Source organism: Littorina saxatilis, linkage group LG3 (genome assembly GCF_037325665.1).
Source record: "Littorina saxatilis isolate snail1 linkage group LG3, US_GU_Lsax_2.0, whole genome shotgun sequence".
NCBI classification, from domain to species: domain Eukaryota; kingdom Metazoa; phylum Mollusca; class Gastropoda; order Littorinimorpha; family Littorinidae; genus Littorina; species Littorina saxatilis.
Genome location: NC_090247.1, coordinates 75,923,772 through 75,945,965, shown reverse-complemented (window position 1 = coordinate 75,945,965; position 22,194 = coordinate 75,923,772). Strand labels below are relative to the sequence as shown.

The following is a 22,194-nucleotide window of genomic DNA, read 5'->3' as shown; positions in this document are numbered from 1 at the left end:
ATAAACAATTACGATCCAATCATTTCCATGCAACACATTTAACACAATCTTTTGATTCCTATGTAAATCTCTAAAGAATGCAGTCTACAGCCGAAACATTGTGACTTAGTTATATTACGACAGTCATAAGTGAATCTGTAGCTGACGAAACTGGAAGCACATTTCTGGCACATGTGAGATGTAAGATTGCAATCTTTGGCATTAAATGTAAAATCTAATCACAGTTAGGAAATACTAATCAATTGAAAATAGCCTCAAGAACACGCTGTGACTTGTTCCTGGTGATCGATTGTTAGAATACGTAATTTTCGTCGTTTATCTGGAGTTTCTTCTAGCAACAGGGACCATATTGTATCTTGATTGCTGTCTGAAGTGTTTTCTAACCGATTAATAGATCAATCGAGTAAGTTCTTGTCAAGGTGGGTGTCACCTTTAGATACATGTAAGGTTATTTTTTAGTACCAACTGAGCCATTTTCTCCACAATAACACACAACAAACACAAACTGACAAAGGTGACAAAGAGCTGCCCAGAAGATTCTGCCGTGGATTTGAAGACGATTAGTTTCTGCTAAGTTCTCGAGTTTTAGTCGTGGTGGGATGCAACTGCCCTCAGTGTTGATCATCGAATGCTTACTTGTCATTCCAGCAGGGACATCAGTCAGAACAGTGACTCCAGTGAGTGTGAGGACGTCTGCCCAGTGAGAACTGTCAATCATGGCCACAGAGAATGGGGCCGCAGCATTGTCTCCAGAAGAAAAGCTGACGCTGATTAAGCGTAATTTGCAGGTAAACAGTTTGCTTCAAGGTTAAGAACTTTGCTGTTGCAGGTTTCAAAGATGTAGAATGTTTAATGGAATTGTACGTATAAGGCCAAAAAAAAATAATAGTCTGTTTACGGTAACCCGACCGACCCTATTTTTTTCGCGTGACCCTAGACTTTTTTTTGGCATTTGGGACACACAAAAAATGCAAAATAACGTAAAAATATGGTTTTTTGGAAGAAAAAAAAAAATTCCCGACCTACCGACCCTATTTTTTGGGCCTATGTTACCGTAAACAGACCTATTTTTTTTGTTGGCCTAATGCTTTTTAGGGCTAGATCTAATTAACTTGCTTCTGTTGCGGCTGTGTAATAGATGTCCATTTCCTCACTTTATAGACAGCTAAGGTTATATTTCAAACGAGCAAACTATATTGTCACAGTCAAGACAATATAAGAGCAATTAGAACTGACTTGAAATGATGAGTGATTGATTGATGAAGGAGTGTGAAAGAAATATTGGTGACAAAATATGATCTAATGGCATGCTTTTTCTTTGTGTGTGTGTGTGTCAACGTGTGTGTGAGTGTGTCAACATGTGTGCTCGTGCTTGCATGTATGTTGGTGTGTGTGTTCCAGGAGACGCTGGGAGAGGACAAGTTGCTCCAGGTGCTGAAGGAGCGTGATGTCAAGATCTACTGGGGCACCGCCACCACCGGCAAGCCGCACATCGCATACTTTGTCCCCATGTCCAAGGTCGCCGACTTCCTCAAGGCCGGGTGTGAGGTAATGTTGCTAGTACAATGGAACCCTTCTTTAACAACCTTGAAAACCGGAGAAAATATCAGCTCTTAAAATGGAGGGGCTCTTAAAATGGAGGTTAATTTGCAAAGGCTGTGAACAGAACACACCTGGGTGGTGCACTTCTTGTCAAGTTTAATTTCTTTATATTTACTGCTGTATTTTATTCTGAAGATAACAAAGAGTGAATGCCCTTGCTTTTCCTCTGTCAAATAACTTCACACGTGCTCTTGTCCACGTGTTTCCGACACACCCCTCACTAGTGATTGACCCTTGTAAAGCAAGGGCATTCACTCTCGCACAACCCATACAAACCCGACACTTATTTTCGGAAAACATCTATTTAAAACGCACTTTATCCCTGTTCGTTACAGGTTACCATCCTGTTTGCTGACCTGCACGCCTACCTGGACAACATGGGAGCTGTTAGAGCTGAGGGTCAGGTGCTAATCTATCGCTGGTTGTTACAGGTTACCATCCTGTTTGCTGACCTGCACGCCTACCTGGACAACATGAAGGCACCGTGGGAGCTGCTGGAGCTGCGGGTCAAGTACTACGAGGCGGCCATCAAGGCCATGCTCACCTCCATCGGCGTGCCGCTCGACAAACTAAAGTTTATCAAGGGAACCGAGTTCCAGCTCAGCAGGTGGGTCAAATGTCAAAGGTTACATTTGGTTTGGAGTTGAGGCTATGTTGATAACCAGCCATGTCCCATTATGCTTGGTGATACAGAATCAAAGAACAAGAATGTTAGGTTATTGAAACGTTTAATTTATGACAAAACAAAAGGTTATATTTACAGTACGTCAACCCAGTGGTCTTTGAAGTAGACAGACGGACATATACTTCTGATACACATGATGAACTTATTTCAACATTGTTGACAAAACTCGCTTGCAAGATGCTGGCGAGGCAATGAATAATGACAAAATTAATCTTGGTGATTCAACTTTTTGATATGTTGCTTGTTGTTTATATTGTATCTGTCCATTTTACCTGTTTTTATACTGCCCTGATATGGCCCTTCATGGTCGGCTGGGCGTTAAGCAAACAAACAAACCTGTTTTTATTTAGGCTTCTTCTCTTTCATAATAAAGATTTTCATTCTTAAATATAGATTAAAATGGAGTCTACCTTGTATGAAACACTGCCCTTTTTCATATGGCTGATGCAGTTTCCTAATCCTGAAGAGTAATACTTTTGACTTACTTTTACATTGTAGGTGAAGATCACAAACGAAAAGTTTGATTGCTGTACTTTTGTTCCCCAAACACTACAGGACTCAGTCACCAAACAAAGATGATAACCAGGAGAAATACACGTATGTGCCTTTTGTTTGAGAGAGGAATGAATGTCACTTTGTGTCGTTCTTTGTGCAGGGAGTACACACTAGACGTGTACCGTCTGTCGTCTAGCGTGACGGAGCACGACGCAAAGAAGGCGGGAGCGGAGGTGGTGAAACAAGTCAGTCATCCCTTGCTCAGCGGCCTGCTCTACCCGGGTCTACAGGTAGGCACACACATCAGTGTTCAGAACAGTGTGTGGGCGGGGATGTAGCTTAGTCGGTAGCGCGCTGGATTTGTATCCAGTTGGCCGCTGTCAGCGTGAGTTCGTCCCCACGTTCGGCGAGAGATTTATTTCTCAGAGTCAACTTTGTGTGCAGACTCTCCTCGGTGTCCGAACACCCCCGTGTGTACACGCAAGCACAAGACCAAGTGCGCATGAAAAAGATCCTGTAATCCATGTCAGAGTTCGGTGGGTTATAGAAACACGAAAATACCCAGCATGCTTCCTCCGAAAACAGCGTATGGCTGCCTAAATGGCGGGGTAAAAACGGTCATACACGTAAAATTCCACTCGTTTAAAAACACGAGTGTACATGAGAGTTTCAGCCCACGAACGCAGAAGAAGAAGAAGTACAGTGTGTCTACAGGTAGGCACACACATCAGTGTTCAGTACAGTGTGTTTACAGGTAGGCACACACATCAGTGTTCAGAACAGAGGAGCCCCCTTTTAAGACCTTAAACTAATCTGAGAAAATCAGGTCTTAAAAAGGGGTAGTCTTAAATAGGAGGTCATTTACAGAGCTTATGAACAGAAAGTCTAAAACGTCAGGGTCTTATAAAGGAGGAAGTCTTAAATTGGGGGGTCTTCCAAGGGGGGTAACACTGTATAGAGATAGCAGCAAAGTCGTCCTGAAAACACTGTATAGAGATAGCAGCAAAGTCGTCCTGAAAACAGCAGTAAGATACTTTTAGCTGTATTGATGGTATGATAGCAGCAACACCTTGATGAACATGAGGGTGACAGACAAGACGGAGATTCATTCCCGCCTATTCGCCAACTTTGTGTGCATGTTTGGCCCAACTTGTTTTTTTAATTGTTCACAACATTTGTTGCACATTTTTGCAGAAAATAAAGTGCTCTTTCACAACATGAAAATGCTGTCAAAATGTTGGCTGCATGAATGGCATATTCATGCCTTAAATACAGTCTCGAAGCGTACATACACATGTGCGTCTAATCTTGCAACACATAGAGAATACAGTGTCTGATAGCTGTGTCATCTGATAGCTGTGTCATCTGATAGCTGTGTCATCTGATAGCTGTGTCATCTGATAGCTGTGTCATCTGATAGCTGTGTCATCTGATAGCTGTGTCATCTGATAGCTGTGTCATGTTTGTGCAGGCTCTGGATGAAGAGTACCTCAAGGTGGACGCTCAGTTCGGTGGGGTGGACCAGCGCAAGATCTTCACCTTTGCTGAAAAGGTAGACTTTTTTTTTGTCTCACACTGATAAACTTTGTTGAAAAGGTATGTATTTAGGTTACTTACTAATACTATGCAGCTGGGAAGATCAGTTGAATCTACATTTTACTAAAGCTATAAAAGACAAAGCTGGTCTTACAACGTGAAAGAATGGACACAGATGAGCTTTTCTTGACCTTCTGATGATGGTCCCCAACAGAACAGCTTGCAGAAGGGTTTCTGCCTCTTCTAGTCAGGGGACTGATGATGATGAGATGATGATGACATTTTATAGTGAATGCTTTTGTCAGACCTTTGTTGATTGCGCTGTGCGGAGGCTTGGAGCACAATTACACTGACATGTCAACAATTACACTGACATGTCAACAATTACACTGACATGTCAACAATTACACTGACATGTCAACAATTACACTGACATGTCAACAATTACACTGACATGTCAACAATTACACTGACATGTCAACAATTACACTGACATGTCAACAATTACACTGACATGTCAACAATTACACTGACATGTCAACAATTACACTGACATGTCAACAATTACACTGACATGTCAACAATTACACTGACATGTCAACAATTACACTGACATGTCAACAATTACACTGACATGTCAACAATTACACTGACATGTCAACAATTACACTGACATGTCAACAATTACACTGACATGTCAACAATTACACTGACATGTCAACATTGAAGAATGATACTCTTCACACATAAGGAATCATTCTGGCCTGGCTGAAAATTGATAAAATAGTGCAAGTTTATAGCGCCTATGTAGTTTTAATGTAACAATGAACAGCCAAGATGCAGATAAATGTGTGTTTGAACAAACCTTGAGCCCAGGTGTACTTCTTCTTCAGCGTTCGACGAGCCCAGGTGTACAATACTGTGCCTTTTTCTTGCAGTACCTGCCACACCTTGGATACCAGAAGAGGATACACCTGATGAACCCCATGGGTAAGTGACGTGTTTTAGGACGTTCAAGCTGCATCAGTGCATGTGTACAAGAATAAATTACGAGGCTTCATGTTTGATTATTCTTCTCTCTTGCAAGAGGTTTGGGGGTGCAAACTCATACGTTCACTCACATTCGGACATTCGCTTACTTAGGTAGACCACCAGCATAAAATAAAACAAAATAGTGATTTTAAAGTTTAGGGTGCGCAGTAACCACACAATTTGTTTATTTGGAGGGGGGGAGCCAGGGGGGCCTACACACTCACACACTTTAAGTTGCAGTACACATGTAGGCAAGCAGTTACATCTGAACCAAACATTTTCCCCTGTGTTGTGTTTCAGTACCTGGACTGACGGGCACCAAGATGAGCTCGTCAGACGAGGACTCCAAGATCGACCTGCTCGACTCACCTGCACAGGTGAAGAAGAAGTTGAAGAAAGCGTTCTGTGAGCCGGGCAACGTGGCGGACAACGGCGTCCTGTCTTTCTGCAAACACGTCCTCTTCCCACTGCGCGTCGTGGATGGCAAAGGTAAGGCCCGTGTGGAGAACATAGCTGAATTTACCGTCTGCATCAATTTGACAGGCGGGAACGTAGCTCAATGGGTAGGCAGAGTATTACGCTATCACGAGCTATAACAGCCAGAATTTCCTTGAAGAATTTACTGAAATTACAGTAAAGTACATTGGAGCCACCCTTTTAATACCTCCAAACATCTGAGAAAATCAGGTCTTAAAAAGGAGGGGGTCTTGAAAAGGGGGTACACTTACGGAGGTTATGAACAGAAAGTCTGAGAAAACAAGGTCTTTAACATGGAGGAAGTCTTAATTTGAGGTCTTCATTTGGAGAAGATTGTTGAATTTACCGTCTGAATAAATTTGGCAGGCGGCGACGTAGCTCAGTTGGTAGCACGCTGGCTCTAGCATCTTGCAGAATTCACCGTGAAGCGTGCACCTGACAATGTGTGTATCTTGCAGAATTCACCGTGAAGCGTGCACCTGACAATGGAGGTGACCTCAGGTTTTCCAAGTTCGAAGACCTGGAGCAGACCTTTGCAAAAGAGGTAGGTGTGTGTGTGTTTGTGTCTGTGTCTGTGTCTGTGTGTGTGTGTGTGTATCTCTTTGTGTGTGTTCGTGTGTTTGTGTGTATGTATGTGTGTGTGTGTGTGTATGTGTGTGTGTGTGTGTGTGTGGTTGTGTTTGTGTGTGTGTATGTGTCTGTTCAGTTATGTTGGTTCTAACTTCAATGTTACTTATTCTGTCTATTCTATTGTTTCTGATTATTTGACAGTTTTAATTTGTTGGTTCTACTGTGTGTGCGTCTCGGTGGCTGTTGTCTCATGGTCATGTTGTCTCATGGTCATGTTGTCTTTGCTTTCTGTCCACTGTGCGATCACTCCATTGTAGGAGCTGCACCCTGCAGACCTGAAGAGTGCGGTGGAGGGTTACCTCAACTGTCTACTGGCTCCGATCAGGGCAGAGTTCGAGACGCCCGATATGAAGAAACTGGTCGCCAAGGCCTACCCTGTCGTGAAAAAGAGTGAGCTTTATTTCACACTTTATTTTAATTCAAGTGACATGGGTTCTAACACAGTGGAACCCCACGTGTTGCACTGATGGTTCCAGGCAGGTAGACATACGTGGAGAGACACTACCGGCAGGGGAAGCTACTCTCCCTAATGGTCAACTGACACAAATATAGAGTGAGTGACTGTGTTTTCTGACTGGTGATTAGGGACGCTTTCTAAGTCTATCACTCAATGGTAAGGTAACTCCTATTATTTAAATTGAAGTGATGTATTCGAAAGAAATAAGCTTCCATGGCTTCCTCATTTCCTGCAGAGTTTAGTGTCGTTAGTGTTGAATTTGCAAGTGATTTCTGATGACTTTTACCTTGAACATCTCACTTCTGCCTGTCATGTTGTTAATTATAACTAATGTGTTGTCGTTGCCATGGTGATGTGCAGAAGCAGAGGGCGCCCCGGCAGCGGGTGGTGGGGGTGATGACGAGATCACGCCGGCCAGACTGGACCTGAAAGTGGGCAAGATCACCAGTGTCAAGAAGGTCAGAGTTCATTGTTATTCTCTCACAGAACTGTCCTCATCACATGCTTGTACCGCTAAGAGCAGAGAATCAAAGCAGCCAATCTCTCTGACTGTTGTTATGTTATTATGGGTGGGGAGATAGTTCAGTCGTTAGCGGTGGTGGCTTTGAAACCAGTTGTCGTAATCGGCGTGGCTTCGAGTCGTTAGCGGGGGTGGCTTTGAAACCAGTTGTCGTAATCGGCGTGGGTTCGATCCCCACGTTTAGCGAGGAATTTATTTCCAAAAGTCAACTTCGTTCAGACTCTCTTCTGTATCTGAACATCCCTGTGTGCACGCAAGTGTGGGATAAAAATCCCAAGGTCACAGCGAAAAATCTGACACACATTCCTCTGACTTATTTCTAACTGATGCACATTCCACTGACGGATGTTTACCTACTGTGTCAACAGCATCCGGAGGCGGACAGCCTGTACATCGAGATGGTGGATCTAGGGGAGAAAACTCCGCGCACCATCATCAGTGGGCTGGCGGGGTTAGTGCCCATGGAGGATCTGCAGGATCGTCTGGGCGTGTTTCTGTGCAACCTGAAGCCCGTCAAGATGCGCGGCATCGAGTCGTGCGGCATGCTCATGTGTGCCTCGGTGTAAGCTGTTTTCAGTGCACATACTGAACTATACATTCCTTATTCCATAGCCTTGGGCTGCAGTCACATTGCACATACTGAACTATACATTCCTTATTCCATAGCCTTGGGCTGCAGTCACATTGCACATACTGAACTATACATTTCCTTATTCCATAGCCTTGGGCTGCAGTCACATTGCACATACTGAACTATACATTTCCTTATTCCATAGCCTTGGGCTGCAGTCACATTGCACATACTGAACTATACATTTCCTTATTCCATAGCCTTGGGCTGCAGTCACATTGCACATACTGAACTATACATTTCCTTATTCCATAGCCTTGGGCTGCAGTCACATTGCACATACTGAACTATACATTTCCTTATTCCATAGCCTTGGGCTGCAGTCACATTGCACCTTAAAGATTTCAATACAGTCAAACCTCTGTAAAGACCTGCGAAGCCTGAAGTGTAGCCATTTAGATTTTTTAAAGATTTTCAGCGAAGCAAATGGTGTTTTAAGTGTAGCATCTTTTTATAACTTATTCCCACATCTGTATTTATACCATCTTGCCAAGGACTACTAGAATAGACATTTTGAATAAAGTTTCATGAGAATGCAGGAACAAAAAATGGCCATTAGAGAGTAGCTACAGTGCCACTTTTCAGTGTAGACGATGTTTTATGACCCATTTTGTGAGCGCTACATGTTTGTAACTCTGCTTGCAGTATGTGGATCAAGCAAACAGTGGCCACACGTTGTAGTCATAATTGTACGTAATCAGAATAACTTTCTGCTAGCTGTGGTTAGCAATGACAGAATAGTTTCAGTTTTCTGAATTGTAAGGTCAGTACCGTCGAATCCCCTTGGGAAAAGCAGGTCCTGAAAGGGAGTGAGTCTTAAAATGGAGTGAGTCTTAAAATGGAGTGAGTCTTAAAAGGGAGTGAGTCTTAAAATGGAGTGAGTCTTAAACGGGAGTGAGTCTTAAAATGGAGTGAGTCTTAAAATGGAGTGAGTCTTAAAAGGGAGTGAGTCTTAAAATGGAGGTAAATTTACAGACGTTATGAATGAAAATCCTGAAAAAGTCAGATCTTCCAAGGGGAAAGTCTTAACAGGGGGATATTAAAACGGGGGAGGGGGGGGGGATATTAAAATGGGGGGGGGGATATTAAAACAGGGGGGGGGGGGATATTAAAACGGGGGGGGGGGGGGGGGGGATATTAAAATGACAGGGTTATGAGTGGTATGTACAACACTGTTCACGTTGTTGTTGTTGCTGCAGTGACGAGCCGAGAGCGGTTGAACCCCTCATGCCTCCGGCCGGCAGCGCCCCAGGAGAGCGAGTGTTTGTGGAAGGATATGAGTCAGGGACACCCGATGAAAAGCTCAACCCCAAGAAGAAAGTCTGGGAAAAATTACAGGTAAGTCAGGTGACATGACTGTTGATAAAAATGTAGAACAAAATAAAGCTTGAAAGACCACACTTCATCTGATACATTTTGATGTTTTTCTCCTTATGTCTCTTGTTAAATTTGTCACTGAGTCTTCATTAACAGGTAACATTCTGTTGCAGCCATCTGGCAGTAATAGATTGATACAGTCGTACCAAACTTTAAAGGCCGTATTAAAGTGTAAACATATCATGGTTTAAAGGAGAGGGAGTCTTAAGAAATGGAGGCAGATTTACAAACACTAGGAACACAATCTAGGGAAACATGAACTTGAAAGGGAGGAGGTCTTCAATCAGGGGATAGGGAGTCGCAGTGTAACAGCTTTCTGGGTGAAAATAAGAAAATGAAATGAAGGATTTGAGGATGAAAGTCGCTTGTTATTCTCTCAAGTGCCAGGAGAGTAGTTACACATAACTCACACTTACTTTATTGTACATGCTGTTTGCATTTAGAGCGCTTACTTACTTTCGTTTGACAGCTTTCTGGGTGGATGTGGTTTGACCAACATTGTGTTTGTGTTTACAGCCCGACTTGAGGACGTCAGCAGAGTGTGTAGCGGAGTGGCAGGGAAGCTCTCTGATGACCAAGCTCGGCGCTGTCACATGTACCAGCCTCAAAGGGGCTCCTATCAAGTGATGCTCGTCACCGTGTCATACAATTCCTTGGACATTGACAGTCACCCTGTGGTCATTCTCTTCTCAGCTCTTTCTGGTTCTATTTCATCCATCTGAGCAATTCAGTCAAGCCTTTCTCCACGTTTGAGGTGTTACTTAACTTTTCTTAGGCATCAACATTGCGTATGTTTGGAACACATGGATGTTTTTAAACTGGGATGCCAAAATTCATCATGTATAGATTGTGTTTCCTTCAAAAAGATTTACCTGAACGGAGCAACAACAGTAACCACCAAATAGAATTGTATTGGAAGCTAACAAAAACGTGGGATGATTCTGATAAAATTTTGTTAGCGGAATGGTCTTCAAAATCATTGAAAATTGATGGTCTGTACAAGTTAGAGCAAGACTAAAGCTTCCAGGGAACAATCCATGCTCGCACAAAAGATTGCAGCGACATGTGCCTTTTGAGTTTATTTCATTAATCAAACCTTGAATGTTTAGAGAATTTTGATGTACATTATTTGCGTAATTTATTTCTTTTGTCCAAGATTTTTAGAAGTACATGTACTGACGTTGTTGATGAAATTGCGTTTTATTTGTTATCATAAATGAACATCCATTGATTTACCATCTTGTGTTTTGAAAGAGAAGAAATTAAGAACAAAACAAAAGCACAGTGTATCTGTTCCATTTATAACAAATGAAACAAATTGAAAGCTTGATTATGAACACTAGTAAGCAAGGAATGCCGTGTCAACAAAGAAATAATTGTAATTACAGTGGAACCCCCCCTGATAAGACCTTCACACATCTCAGAAATTGAGGTCAAAGGAGGGAGCATTGAAATGGGGGTCACTTTACACAGATCATTAACAGAAAGCGAGAGGTTGCGAGTTCGACCCTGGGTCAGGGCGTTAGCAATTTTCTCCCCCCTTTCCTTACCTAGGTGGTGGGTTCAAGTGCTAGTCTTTCGGATGAGACGAAAAACCGAGGTCCCTTCGTGTACACTTGGAATAATAGGCCGTGAAAGGTGAATGCTCGCCCGAATAGGCTTGAGGTTTGCTGGCCGATGTGAATGCGTGATATATTGTGTAAAAAATTCCATCTCACACGGCATAAATAAGATCCCTGCCTTGAATCCGTGGTTGAGATATGTGCGCGATATAAATTGCATAAAATAAATAAATAAATAAATAAGAAAATGAAAAAATGGGGGCAAAAGTGGGGGGTCTTCAAAGAGGGGTTCCACTGTATTTGATGCTAAACATATTGCTGATCTTGCAAGAAACAAAGGTGCACAAATGATGTCTGTTACAACGAAAACTACATGAAGGTTGTCACCTTAACCCCTTCACTGCCCACCCCGTATGTAATACGTGGTCATTTTCGGTTTGTCCTACGCCCATAACCGTATCTCATACATGGGATTTGTGTCAACAACATTTCAGGACATTTCTGAAAACTAAATGGGAGGTAACCACTGTCCAAGTACTTGTAGGGGTTCTAAACACATTTCTTTCCCATAGAACGTTCGGATAATGCTGTTATACTGTGGCAGTGAAGGGGTTAATTGTTGGAGAATGAAAGTGATACAGGTAAGGGAGACAACTTCATGAAGAGAAATCCAAGTGAGATTTGATCAAGACTTGAGCAGTGCAAGTGTTGTTGTTTTATTCGGTGGTGTATATGTTTTTCTTAAAAAAAATCAGACCTGAAGGCAGTAGTGAACTGCTTTTGCAGGAAGTATGGATAGAAATGAAGAACTGATCAACAAGAGTTTGTTTTATCTGTATACATTAGAAGGGGGGGGGGGGAGGGGGGGGGAGGGGAGGGGGGGGAGGGGAGGGGGGAGTTTTATGTCAGGGTCATATCATGATTTGAAATAAGTGAGATATTGTAGGATTGTGTGAGTATCAACACATGATGTGGAAGGCCGGCATGAAATCGTGTGTTACAAAGGAACAAGATGACAGTACAGTACAGTACCCTGTATTGAGCGGTACTTTTTGTTCATGTGCTCAGGTTTAATGTAAACAAGGAGAAAAGATGTGAACATTCAGTGCTACTATTGATTCTATGTGATTAAAAGTTTCATCAAGAAAAAAAGAAATGTGGCCAATCTCAGAAGTTTTGTCAATATTCAGCCCAATTCGTGTATGCTGAGCGTATGTGCACACACACTGCATCTATTGCGTGTTGAAATGCCTTATGCAATATCTCTCTCTCTCTCTCTCTCTCTCTCTCTCTCTCTCTCTCTCACGCAAACAACCTTGAACACAAACACTCACTTCACACACTATTTTGATTTCACCTTAGTTTATTGTCATACCTCTTTAACTGTGTGAAAACCATGTACACAATATATAAAATAACTGTCATCAACATAGAATCTATGAGAGGAAAGCCTTCTACAACAGTTAAACTGACACAAGTTTAAGACACGACTGCATTCATGTACGGAAGAGAGGAAAATGGAATAGGAAGGCAAGAGTTAATGTATGCACCTGAGATATGCAAATACATGGCCCATGATAGCGGAACATTTGTTACACAGATCATTTACAAACGACAGAAGTCACACAAATCAAGCCATAATAACGTGATTCAATATCAAGTGGTATATACACATCAGTGCACTCTTCACTTGCACAAAATTGAAGACCTGATTAGAGAAATCTCTTAACATGTCCATTGGCATTGTAGCTTTACACATAGATTCTAAAACTTCTCCAAGCGTTCTTTCAGCCCTACCATTATCTATATTAGCAGATTACACAAACAAACAAAATTAGACCAGATTTAGCAGCAGGACAGGGTAGCTGTTCAATAATCCCCCCATTCTTTGCTGGAATGATGAATCACAGTACATTCTTTCCCGTGTAAACTTCTGTGCAAAAAGCACCCTAAATATCTCCAGGTTTTCTACAGGGGATAACAGCATCTTTCTCATTGGACACGCACCCACAACACACAGCCTGGCTGTTTTCCATGCACAGTGACGACTTCTTTTTGAATACATTACTTAACTGACATTACCCGCTATTACGAGCTAGTCGTGTGACAGAGAGTTTTCTTGCACACGAGACTGTAGATGTTTCACGACGGCTTTAGCCGGAGTGAAACAGCAGCAGTCGAGTGTGCAAGAAAACTCTCTGTCACACGACTAGCTCGTAATGGCGATTATGTCTCACAGCTTCAACAGAGGAGAGAACAAACACGTTTTGCGTACTCACGCTTGATAAACCTAAACACAGGAGCAGCCATTGTGGAGAGATCTACTTTTTGACGAAAGTGACCGAACAACTATAAATGACGTCTCGGAATATGTGAATGACGTCACAGTCATCGTCACAGTCTGTATCTTTTGAAGCATCGCAATCTTCATGACGTCTTTCTGTGTCTGCATCCGCGAAATGTTTGTTCTTTCCGGGATCTTTGTCATCTATGTTCAGAACTCTGTCCTTATAGTGTCAGACTAACAGGCCGCCTGAGCGAGCCACTTTCCAAGGGCAGCTAAATTCGAGATTGGAAACAGCACTGTCGTCTGGGATGCCGTTTTCAGTATTCTGAGCGTTGACGAATTTGTAAAGAGAAGAAACGATAACAGCAGGAGAAATAAAAGTCGTGTGTGCATTTTGGGTTTTTTGGAGGGACGATTTCGAGTTTGAATCCGTTCTTGCACATGCTCCAAAGCGCGTAACATACAATCTTGCACACGTTTGCTTTAGTAGTGGCAAAGAAGGAAAGCGTGTGACATATATGTTATTTTGCAAAAGTTTTTCAGCAAAATAAAAACCCAAGAATGGTTACTTAATAGAACGTTTCATTTTTGACCACAAAAAACAGTCAGAATTACGTTGACAATTCCCCCTTTGCACACAAAATCAGCCAGGCTTTTCGTTTGTGATATGTGTGAAGTGAAAGGAAGCTCCTATCCCATGTAAAGGCCTGAACAGATCACCATTTACACTGGAAGAAAGTTATCTTTAGAGACAGTAATGGAAATGAAATGACTCCATGATTGTAATGTAACTAATTAGAAATGGCAGTGATTGTTGTACACATGGATTTAAATACACAGAAACGAACAGCTTTCAGACATTACTGAACTAAGTACAACGTGGGGGAGGGATATGGGTGGGGGTAGGGTGTGATGGGTTTTACTTTCAACCAGGTGCATTAAACTTAAAACAGATTTTGATCATTTTATTCATGTTCTTACAGCTCATTAAAAACTGATTATCTCTCAGGTAGGAGAGAGTGCCAATTAACAATTAAAATACACAACCTAATTAATCAATTAACTTGGACATTACCTTTTGACATCAAGTAATTAAGTACGCAAAATTGATTCAGCGCTATAAAACATGATAAAAGTTGTACACAATATATATACAGGCTACGTGATAAATAAATAGCTGTACATGTACATAGTTTTCACACGTACACATAAAAAGCAGTTGGACGGAAGAAATGAGTTGATCACAAATAAAATGTCTTGAGTGTTTGGCCTGACATGTTTGACATGTTACAAACATGTTTATCCTTTCTTGTTGAGCACCCCACACCGATCAGTCAAATGGAAGTAAATAAACACTTTTTCCTGTCATGTTTCTGAAACAGATTTCCTTTCAATCCAATTCGTACATCAAAATGACAGTGTTCACTTATTGATTTTGTATTCGCAAGTCTTACTGCCTGTGAATTATTTACTTTAATGTATCCTGGACAATTAGCAATCTACTACTTTAAGACTTCAAAAAATGGGGGGGGGGGGGGGGGGGATATAGCTCAGTTGGTAGCGCGCTGGATTTGTATTCAGTTGGCCGCTGTCAGCGTGAGTTCGATCCCAGGTTCGGCGGAAATTTATTTCACAGTCAACTTTGTGTGCAGACTCTCTTCGGTGTCCGAACCTCCCCCCGTGTACACTACATTGGGTGTGCACGTTAAAGATCCCACGATTGACAAAAAGGTCTTTCCTGGCAAAATTGCTTAGGCACAGTTAATAATTGTCTACCTATACCCGTGTGACTTGGAATAATAGGCCGTGAAAGGTAAATATGCGCCGAAATGGCTGCAATCTACTGGCCGTATAAAATTTCATCTCACACGGCATCACTGCAGAGCGCCTAGAACTGTACCCACGGAATATGCGCGATATAAGACTCATTGATTGATTGATTGATTGATTGAAAATCAGGTCTGAAAAAGGAGGGCATCTTAAATGGAGGTAACTTTACAGAGGTTATGAAAAAAACCGGAAAAAATCAAGGTCTTAAAAAAGAGGATGTGTTGTGCGTTAGATATTGCCAGATCAGAGGAAGTCTCACAAGGGTTGTAACACACAAACACAAACATCACATGTTTTCAATGTGCCAAAAGGTAGCACAGAATCAATCCAAAGGACCACTACCCTGTTCAAAAACACCGCTCACTTTCACGATACAATCAAGAGCACCTGCAGCACTTAAACATTTTATTCAACCATAACATTTCGCCTGACTGTCGGAGATCACTTCAAGACTTGTTTGATGATCAGCTGCCCTGTTTCAACATGCACTGACTGTCGGAGATCACTTCAAGACTTGTTTGATGATCAGCTGCCCTGTTTCAACATGCACTGACTGTCGGAGATCACTTCAAGACTTGTTTGATGATCAGCTGCCCTGTTTCAACACGCACTGACTGTCGGAGCACACTTCAAGACTTGTTTGATGATCAGCTGCCCTGTTTCAACATGCACTGACTGTCGGAGCACACTTCAAGACTTGTTTGATGATCAGCTGCCCTGTTTCAACACGCACTGACTGTCGGAGCACACTTCAAGACTTGTTTGATGATCAGCTGCCCTGTTTCAACATGCACTGACTGTCGGAGCACACTTCAAGACTTGTTTGATGATCAGCTGCCCTGTTTCAACACGCACTGACTGTCGGAGCACACTTCAAGACTTGTTTGATGATCAGCTGCCCTGTTTCAACACGCACTGACTGTCGGAGCACACTTCAAGACTTGTTTGATGATCAGCTGCCCTGTTTCAACACGCACTGACTGTCGGAGCACACTTCAAGACTTGTTTGATGATCAGCTGCCCTGTTTCAACACGCACTGACTGTCGGAGCACACTTCAAGACTTGTTTGATGATCAGCTGCCCTGTTTCAACACGCACTGACTGTCGGAGCACACTTCAAGACTTGTTTGATGATCAGCTGCCCTGTTTCAACACGCACTGACTGTCGGAGCACACTTCAAGACTTGTTTGATGATCAGCTGCCCTGTTTCAACACGCACTGACTGTCGGAGCACACTTCAAGACTTGTTTGATGATCAGCTGCCCTGTTTCAACACGCACTGACTGTCGGAGATCACTTCAAGACTTGTTTGATGATCAGCTGCCCTGTTTCAACACGCACTGACTGTCGGAGATCACTTCAAGACTTGTTTGATGATCAGCTGCCCTGTTTCAACACGCACTGACTGTCGGAGCACACTTCAAGACTTGTTTGATGATCAGCTGCCCTGTTTCAACACGCACTGACTGTCGGAGCACACTTCAAGACTTGTTTGATGATCAGCTGCCCTGTTTCAACATGCACTGACTGTCGGAGATCACTTCAAGACTTGTTAGATGATCAGCTGCCCTGTTTCAACATGCACTGACTGTCGGAGCACACTTCAAGACTTGTTTGATGATCAGCTGCCCTGTTTCAACATGCACTGACTGTCGGAGATCACTTCAAGACTTGTTTGATGATCAGCTGCCCTGTTTCAACACGCACTGACTGTCGGAGCACACTTCAAGACTTGTTTGATGATCAGCTGCCCTGTTTCAACACGCACTGACTGTCGGAGCACACTTCAAGACTTGTTTGATGATCAGCTGCCCTGTTTCAACACGCACTGACTGTCGGAGCACACTTCAAGACTTGTTTGATGATCAGCTGCCCTGTTTCAACACGCACTGACTGTCGGAGCACACTTCAAGACTTGTTTGATGATCAGCTGCCCTGTTTCAACACGCACTGACTGTCGGAGCACACTTCAAGACTTGTTTGATGATCAGCTGCCCTGTTTCAACACGCACTGACTGTCGGAGATCACTTCAAGACTTGTTTGATGATCAGCTGCCCTGTTTCAACATGCACTGACTGTCGGAGAACACTTCAAGACTTGTTTGATGATCAGCTGCCCTGTTTCAACATGCACTGACTGTCGGAGATCACTTCAAGACTTGTTTGATGATCAGCTGCCCTGTTTCAACATGCACTGACTAAAGTTCACTCCATCTCACTGGGGGGCCTTTTTTTTTTTAAACATTTTTAAACAAGTTTCAAATTGAGATTTGAAATGACAACATAACAATTTCTCAAATATCTAGCAGTAAGGTCATTTACCAAACAGTGGCCAACCCCCACCCCACGTTGGACTCCAACCCCCCTCTCCCCTAAAATCTGAGAAAATTTGCTCTTAAAAAAGAGGGAGTCTCAAAATGGAGGTAAATTTAGATGTAATGGAGAGAAATTGTGTGAAAACAAGGTCTGACAAGAATGACGGTCTTTACATGGAGGGTCCTACAACAGGCGTTTGACTGTAGCGACCTTTGACTGTAGCGACATTTGACTGTAGCGACCTTTGACTGTAGCGACCTTTGACTGTAGCGACCTTTGACTGTAGCGACCTTTGACTGTAGCGACTTCTATAGGCTTACCACTTTACCCAAGATTGAACTCTCTGTCAAGAAAGCTAAACCCTATGCATGACCTTTGACATCGGTTCAATTAGGGAGGGAAGATTCTCACTCATTCCGGTGGCTATGGCAACAGAACGGCCATATAACAATTTTTAATATTTAAAATCGTGCGAGACATGTGGCTGAACATAACCAACATTTAAATCAAGACTGTAAGTACAAAGCATTAAAATAATGAGAAAACTCATTGTGGTGGGCAATGATACGCACTGGCAGAAAACACTTCTGATGAAAACACATCAGACCTATAACAATGCTCCTTTAAGTGAAAATTAAACTGGCACAAAATGCAGGTCCCTCATCGAACTTCAATGGGATATTCTCACAACCTGCCAACCACAAGAGATTTTGCCAATATCAACAGAACAAAGTTCACTTAATCACATTCTCCATGCTAAAGTCAGATGCTGCCGCTTATCTCAACAGACATTCAAGATAATCAAATTGTACAGTCCGCTTCACTTGGATCCTTTGGTGCCTTGTATTTCCAGTTGCTCCAATATTCACTCATTCAACAACTTAGTTTTACTTCTTGCATGCTTTGAAACTCGCAGTGTTCACACACGCACACTCCGAGAGATGCACAAACAGCTTCACCCGACTTACAAGCAAGTAAAAAGTAGAGAAAAATACCCAAACCTAAATGTGCCACAACAACAGTCCTGTAACATCAAATGGAGCGCACTCCACTGGCAACATCTTTCTTTTTTAAAGAAAGTTCCATTCAAATGTAGCCAAGCCACTCTCATACACACATCCTTTCTGACTCAAGTTATCGGGGTAAAAAGTGCATGTACTTTTCCTCCCTGCCACCCCCATCCCTCCCACTCTTCTTCGCAAGCGTTCCCCCAAAATGCATATGTTTGAAATGCGGTGCACCCCAAGCCTCATTCCCAGCACACGTCGTCGCGTCGTAACCCCGACTGTAACTTTTTCATGTTTCTCAGCATTTTGAGTGCAGGGTTTGTCACGTCTTTGTTTTGATATCCATGGTCACGCCCACAATCGCCCCGAGATGCTGACTTTGGGCGAACGTTTCCCCGGACGCGTGTGTGTCCGTGATTGGCTTGCATGCGACCACTGGCGGAGCTGGGCCGGGAAACGTGCGGCGACTTTTTGCTGCTCCTCTTGGCTTGTCGCCTGGCGTCCTCCAACTGAAACATGAGATGGAATGGTTTTGATGGGTGGTGGAAGAGTTGTTTCCCCTTGTTCTTCCTTGGAAACACTGAGGCAAGCTACATGTCACATACAAAAGCAACTCTTCAAAAACGAATGAACACTTGACAGTTATTTCCGAACATGGTCAATGTGTAAAGTGCTACCTTTTGCTGATGCTGCCTGATTTTGGTGATCTGCTGACCCTTGGCCTCCATCTTGAGCACCAGGCTGTCCAGCTCTCGCTCCAAGTCCTCCTGCACACGCTGGTCAGTGCCCTCGTGGATCTGTCGCATGTACTCCTGGTGTTCACTGTAACACACACACACTGCAATGTTATTCACTGTAACACACACACACTGCAATGTTATTCACTGTAACACACACACACTGCAATGTTATTCACTGTAACACACACACACTGCAATGTTATTCACTGTAACACACACACACTGCAATGTTATTCACTGTAACACACACACACTGCAATGTTATTCACTGTAACACACACACTGCAATGTTATTCACTGTAACACACACTGCAATGTTATTCACTGTAACACACACACTGCAATGTTATTCACTGTAACACACACACACTGCAATGTTATTCACTGTAACACACGCACTGCAATGTTATTCACTGTAACACACACACACACTGCAATGTCATTCACTGTAACACACACACACTGCAATGTTATTCACTGTAACACACGCACTGCAATGTTATTCACTGTAACACACACACACACTGCAATGTCATTCACTGTAACACACACACTGCAATGTTATTCACTGTAACACACACACTGCAATGTTATTCACTGTAACACACACACACACACTGCAATGTTATTCACTGTAACACACACACACACTGCAATGTTATTCACTGTAACACACACACACACTGCAATGTCATTCACTGTAACACACACACTGCAATGTTATTCACTGTAACACACACACTGCAATGTTATTCACTGTAACACACACACACTGCAATGTTATTTGTTGATGATAATTAGTTTTAACGTCCTCTTAGAACCAATTTGTTTAATCTAATGTGAAAGAGGCAATGATGATTCTGGTCATACACTCATTCTCAAGGCTGATATATTCACAGTGCTCTAAAATTGAATGTATAAATAGTTGTTTTCTGTTCTCTATGCTTATCCTACTGGTTTTTTAATAGAAAATGGATCGATTGAACAATTGATATCCCATCTTTGAGCCATGTGACGTCAGAGGCCGACAAAACTTCATATCTAGGCGGCCAGCCGAGACTACAAAATAGTGCATGTTTGTGTGCGTTCAATCATACAAACTTAAAGGAATGCCAACCAGAATCGATTGATAATAAATATTATTTGTTTTTCTGACCAAAATATGACACTTTACACAGATCTTGACAGTCATTGTTCACCCTGACCGCGAGCGCGGTCTTGGAGGAACACTGACCGTCTCGATCTGTGTAAAATGTCATATTTTGGTGAAAAATACAGATATCCTATAATCAAAAATATAAAACAATTAAGGGAGACATGTTAATGTGGGCTGTACATGTACTCACAAGCTGAGCTGACCGAACTCGTCCTGCAGCTGGGCCAGGAGGTCGGCCAGGTCCTGGTCAACACTGGCACTGGATGACGAGCTGACCGACGGGGAGTCGTCACCATTGGTGTGGTGGTGGCTATGGCCGTTGTTGAGGGAGGAGCAGAGATTCACGTTGTGCAACTTCATCAAGGCCAGAACTTTCTGCACGTTGGCCCCCACCGCATGGCTCGGCGTTGTCGCCTGGGGAGACAATAAAGTGTCAAGAATGTCAACAGCTAAGCCACCTCCCCTCCTCCTAAAGCTGGGTATGTCTGTCTAAATGGTGGGCTAAAAAGCAAAGTCTTGAAAGACAGGGAGTCTTAAAAGGGGGTACCTCTGTATTTGAAAACCACAACGGCCGTCTAGGGATGAAGGAGGTGGTTAACTGAAGACCTTAACGGCCGTCTAGGGATGAAGGAGGTGGTTAACTGAAGACCATAACGGCCGTCTAGGGATGAAGGAGGTGGTTAACTGAAGACCTTAACGGCCGTCTAGGGATGAAGGAGGTGGTTAACTGAAGACCTTAACGGCCGTCTAGGGATGAAGGAGGTGGTTAACTGAAGACCTTAACGGCCGTCTAGGGATGAAGGAGGTGGTTAACTGAAGACCTTAACGGCCGTCTAGGGATGAAGGAGGTGGTTAACTGAAGACCTTAACGGCCGTCTAGGGATGAAGGAGGTGGTTAACTGAAGACCTTAACAGCCGTCTAGGGATGAAGGAGGTGGTTAACTGAAGACCATAACGGCCGTCTAGGGATGAAGGAGGTGGTTAACTGAAGACCTTAACGGCCGTCTAGGGATGAAGGAGGTGGTTAACTGAAGACCTTAACAGCCGTCTAGGGATGAAGGAGGTGGTTAACTGAAGACCATAACGGCCGTCTAGGGATGAAGGAGGTGGTTAACTGAAGACCTTAACGGCCGTCTAGGGATGAAGGAGGTGGTTAACTGAAGACCTTAACGGCCGTCTAGGGATGAAGGAGGTGGTTAACTGAAGACCTTAACGGCCGTCTAGGGATGAAGGAGGTGGTTAACTGAAGACCTTAACGGCCGTCTAGGGATGAAGGAGGTGGTTAACTGAAGACCTTAACGGCCGTCTAGGGATGAAGGAGGTGGTTAACTGAAGACCTTAACGGCCGTCTAGGGATGAAGGAGGTGGTTAACTGAAGACCTTAACGGCCGTCTAGGGATGAAGGAGGTGGTTAACTGAAGACCATAACGGCCGTCTAGGGATGAAGGAGGTGGTTAACTGAAGACCTTAACGGCCGTCTAGGGATGAAGGAGGTGGTTAACTGAAGACCATAACGGCCGTCTAGGGATGAAGGAGGTGGTTAACTGAAGACCATAACGGCCGTCTAGGGATGAAGGAGGTGGTTAACTGGGCCGTCTAGGGATGAAGGAGGTGGTTAACTGAAGACCATAACGGCCGTCTAGGGATGAAGGAGGTGGTTAACTGAAGACCTTAACGGCCGTCTAGGGATGAAGGAGGTGGTTAACTGAAGACCTTAACGGCCGTCTAGGGATGAAGGAGGTGGTTAACTGAAGACCTTAACGGCCGTCTAGGGATGAAGGAGGTGGTTAACTGAAGACCTTAACGGCCGGCTAGGGATGAAGGAGGTTGTTAACTGAAGACCATAACGGCC

General features: G+C 43.3%; 2 protein-coding genes across 7 annotated transcripts in view; one reads left to right on the top strand and one right to left on the bottom strand.

The window, feature by feature from the left end:
* Positions 1-120: 120 nt before the first annotated feature.
* Positions 121-11,262, top strand: LOC138963286 (tyrosine--tRNA ligase, cytoplasmic-like). Of its 3 annotated transcripts, none has more exons than XM_070335350.1 (14): positions 121-180; positions 649-788; positions 1,402-1,548; positions 2,034-2,209; positions 2,943-3,072; positions 4,254-4,334; positions 5,257-5,308; positions 5,651-5,839; positions 6,286-6,371; positions 6,715-6,847; positions 7,275-7,372; positions 7,803-7,996; positions 9,265-9,403; positions 9,959-11,262. In XM_070335350.1, exons 2-14 carry the CDS (start codon positions 717-719, stop codon positions 10,067-10,069), a joined length of 1,608 nt encoding a protein of 535 aa, XP_070191451.1. In that variant the 5' UTR covers positions 121-180; positions 649-716; the 3' UTR covers positions 10,070-11,262. The 3 variants fall into 3 exon arrangements, with proteins under 3 accessions (XP_070191451.1, XP_070191453.1, XP_070191452.1); XM_070335352.1 differs by having other exon boundaries at positions 155-173; XM_070335351.1 differs by lacking the exon at positions 121-180 and adding an exon at positions 272-403.
* A 3,541-nt stretch (positions 11,263-14,803) lies between these two features.
* LOC138963283 (centrosomal protein of 57 kDa-like) overlaps positions 14,804-22,194 on the bottom strand; it is a 66,408-nt gene continuing 59,017 nt past the window's right edge. For all 4 annotated transcript variants that reach the window (XM_070335348.1, XM_070335347.1, XM_070335346.1 and 1 more), the window contains 3 exons: positions 20,533-20,756; positions 19,124-19,268; positions 14,804-18,955 (listed from right to left, as the gene is read on the bottom strand). In XM_070335348.1, coding sequence (XP_070191449.1) covers positions 18,689-18,955; positions 19,124-19,268; positions 20,533-20,756 — 636 coding nt within the window. In that variant the 3' untranslated portion in view covers positions 14,804-18,688. The remainder of the gene's footprint in view (positions 18,956-19,123; positions 19,269-20,532; positions 20,757-22,194) is intronic.